Below are 9,204 nucleotides of genomic sequence, written 5' to 3'. Positions count from 1 at the left end.
AATGGAACTTGGTCTGGCAGCAAGGAAGAGTTTTACATGACTGGTCAAATTAAAACACAAATATCTATGAATGAACATATTGTTGATGTACGATGTGGAAAAATGCATCTGTATTATTGTGATGGTGCTGACCTGTTTGTTGTTTTAGCTTTCTGTTTTAGTTTGAAGGTTACCTTTTGTTATGGTTTGAACTTGTTTTTTCTGTTCTTTATTTTCAGTTTGATGTTTCCTGTTTTATTTTTGAAAGTCTCTTTCCTTTAGTGTGTGCTCACCTCCATGTTGTGTCACCTGCCTGCCACACCCACCTCACGTGCTTTCACTTGCCTATTCAGCCTCAGCTGCACTCACTTACCAATCACCCCTACCAGTATATATTCTTCCAGTCTTCATTCCCTCTTTGTCAGTCTGTTGTGTGTTCCCTGTTTAGCTACGTCAGCAGACAATCCAAATAGGAGACATGTGTCCTGCCTGTCTCCTATTTGGATTGCCTGCTTTAGTTCATTTGTCTGTAAGTTTTATTTTTCCTTTTATTGCTATTGTTTGGTTTAGTTTTATTTTTGTTGGACCCACTGCTATTTCAGAACAGCTTCACATTGGCACACCTTTTGTTTTTGTTTTTTTCTGTCATATTCCAAGTTTTTTGTGTTAATAAACCCTTTTCCACTTTTGTCGTGCAATTGGGTCCTACCGGAACCCGAAGAAGTATTAATGTGGCCAATTCAAATCAAGTTCTTGAAGGAAAAACTGGGCAAACAGTGAATAAAATCTAAACCTGATAAAGACATTTTTAATAAATCTAGTACTCTGAGCACTTTGTTGCAAACTTTTGTGTCTTTTCCCATCAGGCTTTTCTTGTGGTCTCAGGAGTATCTAATCCCAACTACCTGAGTGTAATCTTTGCAAGGCTGTAAGAACTCTTTCAAACTACAAACAGTATTTTGACCTGGAGCCCAATGTGAATATGCAGTGAGCTGAAAATATAGCAAAGCTTGTACTGATTCTGACATTGACTGCGCTAGTCTCCTATGCTACACACAAACCTCAGCCTTGTGAAAGGGCTCCATCTGGTGCAATATTGGAAAAATGCATTACTAAATTCACATTTGATTCTTAAAGGTTGCTGCAGCATTTTGAATAAAGTTTTATTTTTCTGTGGCTATTCTGTTTTGCTTTTGGTGCAGCTTCAAACATTAAAACATTTCTTATCTGGGATGTACCATTACAGATATATTTAATAGCAAAGTGAACTTAATTGTTAAAGGTAAATATTGTCTATCCCCTCTGAATATAATGGTAATTGTGATTATGTGCACTCACAAATGAAAGTCCAACAAGTGGAAAAAAAGACACTATTTATTAATGAAATGTCAGTTTCACCACATAAAAAAAATAAAAGCCCTGTATCATCAACAATGTTTTGGCAGTTATGATGAATGGCATGGTTTCAAGATTTCTGCAGCCACGAAAGCCATTTAAGCGACCTTATGTGAGTCCAATTAAATACAAATAACTGGGCAAACAAGAAAAACAGACACAACATACTTCAGGCTGCCTCTGAACCTGAATCATTTTTAAACTGGTTTCAGTTTAGACTTTACTTTTTATGCAAATCAAAGAAGAAAGGCTGCCACATGTTTCAGCTGCACAGTACATTTCTACTGTATATTAAAACCCTTAGTATATCCTCTATCATTTTGAGAGTTTAAATATCCTCCACATGATTTGGTTCAACATCTTGTACACACTGACGTTTACAACATTGTTTTACAATTCATTTGGTCAGCAGTTTAATTACTTGTAGTGGAGATGGTGAATCAGTAAGACCTCATTCGTATCAAAAATAGTACATCATCAATGGCCTGGAAAGGAAATGCCATGCAGCATAACAAAGTTTCTCTTCTTTTGAACATTTACTTATTACTGATCATAAAATCTGTTCAAGAAAACCTCATCAAAGGGCTGATCACTGAGCCTGTTTGATTCTCAGCACTGCACAAACTTCTGAATCGAATAACCTTATTAAGAAAATGTAAATTTACTGTTAGAGGGCTTACATGTGTTATCTGCAGCTTAACTACAGAACTAATGGGGGCTTTACCTACCTGATGGTACATTACCGTAAAGGACGTTTGGATTGTCGGATGACATGCGACATCTTCACTTTCCTTAAAATCCCCTTTAACTTTCTAAATTAAACTAGGGATTGAATATTATTTTTCTTTAAAAAGGACGGATTTTAGATAATTCCACTATAAGTAGCCATGATGCTACTTATGTGACTAAAATGCTAATAATTTACTTTGTTTGCTTTACAGAGTGAGTGAAACTTTTTAGCCGTAACACACTGTAAATGAAAAACAAAAGGACAATTATACTTAGTCTACTTATTTAGCAGCACTACTGATGTGTTTATATCCAAACACAACTAGGAACCATTGGACTTCTATGTTTACATAGAACTACAGATAGAGGTGATATAAAACAAACAACCAGTAAATATAAAATGGGACATAAATACCATCTTAGCTCAACCCAATGAGCAGCACATTCAGGAACGTTCGCCTAAAACATCACATAAAAGCTAAACTTAATAGTGCAACAACTTAAAAAGACTTCAACCATCAAATCAGTGCATTCAGTTTACATTTCCTCAATGTAGAGATCAGTAGAAAAAGATGGAACTTAAAATCTAAATTTGCTTTGCTTGTACAAAAAAGGTTAAATGGAGACGAAGTGAAGCACTTTTCAAAATCTGTTAAAAATGGCTGTTTAAACAATAACATGCCTCAACATCACATCTGACATGTCCACGAGACTAACACCCTCCCCTCATAGACTGTGAAGTCATTAAATTATGGAGCCCTTACATTTGGATCTTTGCGATGAGTAGCTGAGCACGTGCCGGTGAATCTATAAAACAATATAACTTAAAAAAAAAAAAAAAAAAAAAGGAAACCAATCAACTACAGTTTCATTGTCACACAATAAGGCATTAACAAGCCATAGCTTTACATTTACACCTGAAGCCTAAAGAGCAAAAATTAATTAAAAAAAAAAAAGCAGCTTGGCCCTTGAATTTCACCGATATTTATCTAAACAACACTAGAAAATGTAAGTATCATACCCCTATCAATGCAAGATGAACTAATTACCTATGAAGTCTTGTGTATTTATCTTACAAGTACAATTATATCAGTTTTAAGTCTGTTATAATAACTGCCACCTCACGTTGTAAACTGATTAAGAAAAGATAGTCAGTGGACGTGGTAGCAGAAAAGAAAACTGACCCGAATGTTCGCACAAATGCATACTAATTACAAAATTGAACCTCTAACAGTTAAGACTCTTTGGTCAGCAACCTTGAGTGGAAAAAATCCTTCATCTTCTTCAAAAACTTTTTGGAAAAGATGAATTTGACTGTGATTGAGCAAAAAATGTTCTCCTCTTCTTCCAAAGTTTTTCCTTTTTCTGATTATTTTGAGGTTAACCAGACGTTTTTGAGGTTCCAAAAAATTAATGCATTTCACTATGTTCTTTACAGTCTTGAAGACAATGTACACAAAGTGCAACTATGTACTGTACACAAGAACATATTAACTTCTAATTATCATGTCCCACGATGACTCAAAATTCAGATATGTTTTTCGTTAGAAATCCACACAACGTCTTTATTACTCATGTGGACGAAGTCATTTACTTCCCTGTTGTTGTCACTTGCACTGAAAACTGGAGCAGTGCAACACCTTAAAGTGTCCCGTGCTCCTCAGACCCCACAGTCATTGGTTCTGTCGTGGAATTTGCGATTCAGGATGAGGTGGGTGGAAAGGGAAGCGACAGAAATGTGGAAAAGAAGCTGCCACAAGTTTCTCATGCCGAGCAGGAACAAGTTGCATAGGACGATCACACTCAGCAGAGCGAAGGACTTCAGTTTCTTCAGAGACGAGTGGAACAGGTAGAGGTGGCACTACGGAGTGTAAAAAAGAGTTTGACGTGAGCTCATTTCTGTTTGCAATGAACACTTGTTTTATCGTGAGAGCTGCTATTCACCTGAAAAACACAGCAGAGAAACGCCAGCAGAAAAGCCACGACATTCCAAATGCCTTCGTAATCATCCTGTGGAAAAAATAAATGAATAAAATTAAAGAAATAATTAGTCATTCTGTTGAAAGTCTGTTCCTACGTTCATTTCAATTCATAAATTAATTCAGATACGAGTCAATTTCTGCAGACCTCAACATGACACCTCTGCTTTCACAAACAAAATGCTAATGCACAGCATTCAGTTGGGCCAGCTTAGCAAATCTGTAATTAACATTAGTTTATGCATGACTAATTCCCTGAAAAATCCCTAACCAAAAGAAAAATAACTGTTTTGATACGCGAGTGAGAAAGTCCCAGTACAGGACTTACGAGTAATTTATTTGTTCATATTTGTGGTCAGGTTGAGCCCCTACCTGGAACGTGTACTCTATGAGGTGCACCCCCCGGATCACATTCAAAGATGCACACATGATATTAAGGACCAGGGAGAGGATGCCTGGTGCTGTCACTGGTTCAAGTCTCTGATTTTGACCTGGAGAACAAAAGAAATTTACAACATGAGTAATTTATAACTTTAAAACATAATGAAAATGTTAAAGTTTTCTTATTTCTGGATTCCTTGAACATGAAAAGGCAGTAAGCATTTATTGTAATTGCTCTACGTCTTACCAGATCCAGGACCCTGCTCCATGTGCCCATTTGCAGTGCCGTTGGTTAGCTCAACGTCATCCAAGTTAATTACTTGTGGCGGATGGATCCTCAGATCTTCCTGGACTTCTGCCAAAGTCACCTCTAAGGCCGGACCACCGCTCTGGTTGTACTGCTGCTTCAGCTTCTGAATGGTGCTGTCTGTCAATTGCCAGCGAGATTCAGATACACATAATTCAGTTTATTTCACATGACAATGTTTGTCATTTAACACACTGCATCATAAATCAAAGTGAAACCTCTAAAATCTAGATGACGCTGTTTCTCTTCTCTCACCAAATTCCAAAAATGGATATGGCCTCGCTGCCAGGGCAACAACAGTGCTATTGAAGCATGCTGTGAACTCCCAGCGCAGATCTTCCAGGAAGCAGAAGGCCTTAGCAACAGGGAGGCTGCAGTGGCACACAGTCATGTAGGATACACCCTCTGAAGAGACGAAGCTGAACAGGTGAGAGGAGACAAGGTGTTTAGTAAACAAACAGCCTGACGCAGTGTGACATGGATGCTCACATGGATAACGCCGTGTCTGTCCTCAGCATCACAAAATCCAATACGCACTGAGATGCTTTCGACAAGAGTGCAGAGAGTGCAATGAATCCGTCTGCTGCTGCTTTGTTTACTGAGTGCTTACTGTATGTTGAGCTGCCGGCCCTTAACGGTCCCCCTGTCAGGGAAGCGGGCCAGCGACTTGCTGATGGTCCTGAGCTGCTGCTTCCTCTCCTGGAGCTCTCGGTTGTGTTCAAAGTCTGTGGAGGCTGACAGGGGGAGTCCATCCCTGACCCGAACCACAAAGGCAAACAGGATCAGAGACATGATCCACTGGGTCCATGAAGAACACACTGTCTAGAAAGCACAAAGTGGAAAGCAAGATTATACTATCAGCATTACCATATTAAGATACATGAAATGTAACTAAGTACATTTACTCAGGGGCTGTACTTAGGTAAACATTTTAGGTATCTGTACATTAATTGAGTATTTCTATTTAATGCAACTTTATACTTCTACTCCACTAAATCTCAGCGGCAAATATTGTGCTTTTTACACCTCTACATTTGTCTTACGGCTTTAGTTACTTTTAAGATTAGTTTTATACCTTTTCTGTCACATCAAAACCATATATTCTCAAATTTGTTGATTTTGAATTTGAATTCTTCTGACAAACTGAAGGATTACAAACATTGTTTTTCTCAGCTTGCTGACTGTTCAGAGACGTGGCTCTTAGAGCACAGAAACTATACAAAACTGATGATAAATATATGAGGTATGATGCATTACTGTAGATTTAACTGGCCAACAGTAAATAAAGCCATTACGAAATAGCGCCAAAACGGATAATATTTCAACAATAATATGAATCCAAAACCATAAAAAAAACAAAATGTGTGAAAATGTGTGTAAAAAAAAAACAAAAAAAAAAACACATGGTGTGTATTTTTTCTTTGATACTTCAAGTACATTTTGCGGATAATACTTCCACACTTTCACTTTGGCAATGCAGGGACTTAATTTTGTGGGTGAATATTTTCACAGCGTGGTACTAGTACTTTAACCGGATCGAAATACTTCTTCCTCCACCTAGTTTTAACACTAACACAGTTTGTGGTGCAGTTCAATTACGCGGCGCTGTATTAACACGTGTTTCTAACGCGTGATCATATTCCTCTTTATATCAGGACGACTTACTTGACTCTGACTGGGAGAAATATGAAGTGGAAAAAAAGTATGAAATGTAGTAACGTCGCATTACACCTTACCTCATTATTGCGGGTCTCATGCTGCACTTGTTACAAAGCTACTGTAGGTTAGCTGACTATGGCATGATATCACAGGACTAACCCACGGCTGGCAAGCCAGACTTCAGCTTCAGCTACGCGTTACAAGTGCAAACAGCTATTAATATAGACCGAAATAAACTTTGCAATAACACGGACGGTAAGACCTTTAGATCTAAACAAGCGTCCACCGAGCTCACTTTGAAATCAGCTTCCTGATACAACAAAAACCACAACAAATCTTCTACGGTGGCCCGGGAGGGACAAAACTCCTCGAGAGCGTCAGCCCCGCCCCCCCCCCCCCCTCTCCGAAAGGCGGAAGTGAAACACACGCCAATTATCGACCGTCAGTGACTAGCTAATTGCCTGGCTAGCTGCTGTACAGAGGTAAGGCTGTTATCATTTACACATTTTTTTTGTTTGTTTGTTTTTTTTTGTTGGTGACCTGTAATAGGATTTTAAATGTCGCAATACGGTGTTGATAATCATGACAGCGGAGAGAAAGCTCACGTGAGCGGCTCTGCTAACTTTAGCAGCGCTTCGCTGTTGTCTGCAACCATTTTGGAGGAAGACAACGTTTGCGCTCGCTGTTGTTGTCCGAGAAGACTCAACGGGTGTCCGCTGTCGTTTCGTTGCTCTCGGCGGACTAAACCGAGCTAACGAGTAAAAACGTGTGGACGAGGAGGTGTTTTGCGCGGACAGATGTCGACTCCCGGATTGAAAACAGTTGCGGTCCTTCAGGCTTCGTTTGTATTTTTTTTTTGTTTGTTTGTTTACTTGTAAACAGCTGATCCGGTTTACTAGTGAACGAAGGCTGCTGCATTGCATGTGGGAAATTAAGCTGATATACAGTTAATTGATCCAATTTAGATGACTTAAGTACTTCAAAAGTCTTGTGAGGAAAACAACAACAACAACAACAACAACAACTCTGAACGGTTTGGACTCCTCCAGAAGTTCAGCTCGATTATTGTTGTCTATATTTAGAAAGCGAGATTTACAGTCAGTTCCCAGTAAATCAAACACAGTCAAGGTTAGTAACGTGATACTGAGTTTGTGCCGTGAATGCGATGCAGGCCGGTTTTGGGGCTGTGCAGAAGTGATGAAGCCACACGAGCTGCTGTACAAACTCGGTATAAATCACCTGCAGATTTATTTGGTCAGATTTGTGATTGCTGTGTAATTCAGCTGCACCGACCCAACTTCTTTTCTTCTTCTGTTCATTACCCGTGTCGTAAGATTTGGAGGACACCAAGGTCTCTGTTGTTGTCCATTCATTTGCTGGCAGCTCTCTCTCGGTCCCTATCGAGCTGCCAGATATCAGGAAAGTATGAGGTTTAATGAAGTGTGTGACATTTACATGATGAAATTCAATGGAGTAAGTTAAATGTGCAATCGGGAAAATCAGGCCAGCTCCATTCATATAGTTTAGAAAGTGTGTTTTTCTTTGTAATACTTGCCATCCACGTCTACGTTTTTATTCGCGTTGGTTAGTGCCTGCAGAAGTCGATCTGTCTCAGTCTACCAGAGAGGCGAGTGTCACAGCAGATGCACATAAGCAGCTGTCGCTAAATTAGATTTCAGATATATTCATGCTCTCTCTCTTTCTCTCGTTACATTACTGTTCGATAATTGTTTTCATCAAGTGAAAGCTGCATGTTCTCCCTTGTTGTGTTCTGCTCCAAGTGGCCCGAAGTGAAGTTGAGTGCAGTAATCCTCTTATTCCACTTATTAGACCACTCTCTATGCAAAACATCCCCCCCGCCTCCCTCATACAGTATATGCAATATGGGAGCCGATAATCGTATCATGTCTGCAGTTTTTTTTGTTTTTTTTTAATCTAGACAATGCAGAAGAACTGCTCCTCTGCTTCGTTGTGGCGTTGCAATTTCACCAATGAACCTGTTTTGCAAGTCAGTCAGCATTTTATTTCGTCTAAAACTGGGACCCAGCGACATGAACAGCTGACAGGGCAAACATTCCCATGTACTTTAGTTATAATTAAGAAAGATAATGACATTTTTGTGAGTATAAACTTAAGACGTTTGTGCCATTCAGCTTCTCTGCTCGATAGCTAAGGACCACCGACAGCATCGTTTATTTTGGTGTGACAGTTTTATAATTTGACGAGTGTAAACATTGTGAGTTGTTGTACTATTGGTGGTTTTTGCTCCCATCGTTGTACTGGCTAATAATGTTGACATATTGAAAATCAAACCTGTTAAAAAAAAAAAAAAGGTGACTGACACACTTGAGATAAAAAAAAATTCCTCCCATTCCCAATTTCATGTCATCGATCAGGCTGAGCAGCGGCTCTGACATTTCACTGTTTGAAACTTGTGACTCTTTGCTATCAAACGGGCAGTAAAAAGACCTAAACAGGGATGCCGTGTTTTGCTCTGCTTGATTTGCTTTGTCAGTACATTTCCCCCATAGACATCCCTCTCCCTCTCCCTCTCTCTCTCTCCCCTCCCATGGTTCTCCCCTCCCCTTTCTGTTTCTTCCTCCCTCCATGTTATTTAGTCTCTCTACACCCACCCTTCTCAATATTCTGTACCTCTACGCTTAAACTAACATGTAAAGGGAACTTGAAAGACGGGTTTACTGCTCTTTTTTTTAAGAGCGATATACGCATTCTTTTTTTTTCTTGGCTATTTAATGTACTCTTTCTACATTTTAG

The 9,204-nt window shown here is 39.2% G+C and overlaps 1 protein-coding gene across 1 annotated transcript; it reads right to left on the bottom strand.

Annotated features, from left to right (window-relative positions):
- Nucleotides 1-2,369: 2,369 nt before the first annotated feature.
- On the bottom strand, nucleotides 2,370-6,756 carry sec22c (SEC22 homolog C, vesicle trafficking protein). The gene is made up of 7 exons (XM_069703573.1): nucleotides 6,507-6,756; nucleotides 5,381-5,592; nucleotides 5,026-5,189; nucleotides 4,711-4,890; nucleotides 4,455-4,573; nucleotides 4,048-4,113; nucleotides 2,370-3,964 (listed from the first exon to the last, which is right to left on the bottom strand). Exons 2-7 carry the CDS (start codon nucleotides 5,560-5,562, stop codon nucleotides 3,764-3,766), a joined length of 912 nt encoding a protein of 303 aa, XP_069559674.1. The 5' UTR covers nucleotides 5,563-5,592; nucleotides 6,507-6,756; the 3' UTR covers nucleotides 2,370-3,763.
- Nucleotides 6,757-9,204: the final 2,448 nt, after the last annotated feature.

Source organism: Brachyistius frenatus, unplaced genomic scaffold, assembly GCF_029030835.1.
Source record: "Brachyistius frenatus isolate BFR_SWC_R1_liver_20210118 unplaced genomic scaffold, ASM2903083v1 Contig_47, whole genome shotgun sequence".
NCBI lineage: Eukaryota > Metazoa > Chordata > Actinopteri > Embiotocidae > Brachyistius > Brachyistius frenatus.
The sequence above is the reverse complement of the archived record's forward strand: the minus strand, read 5'-3'. Positions and strand labels throughout refer to the sequence as shown.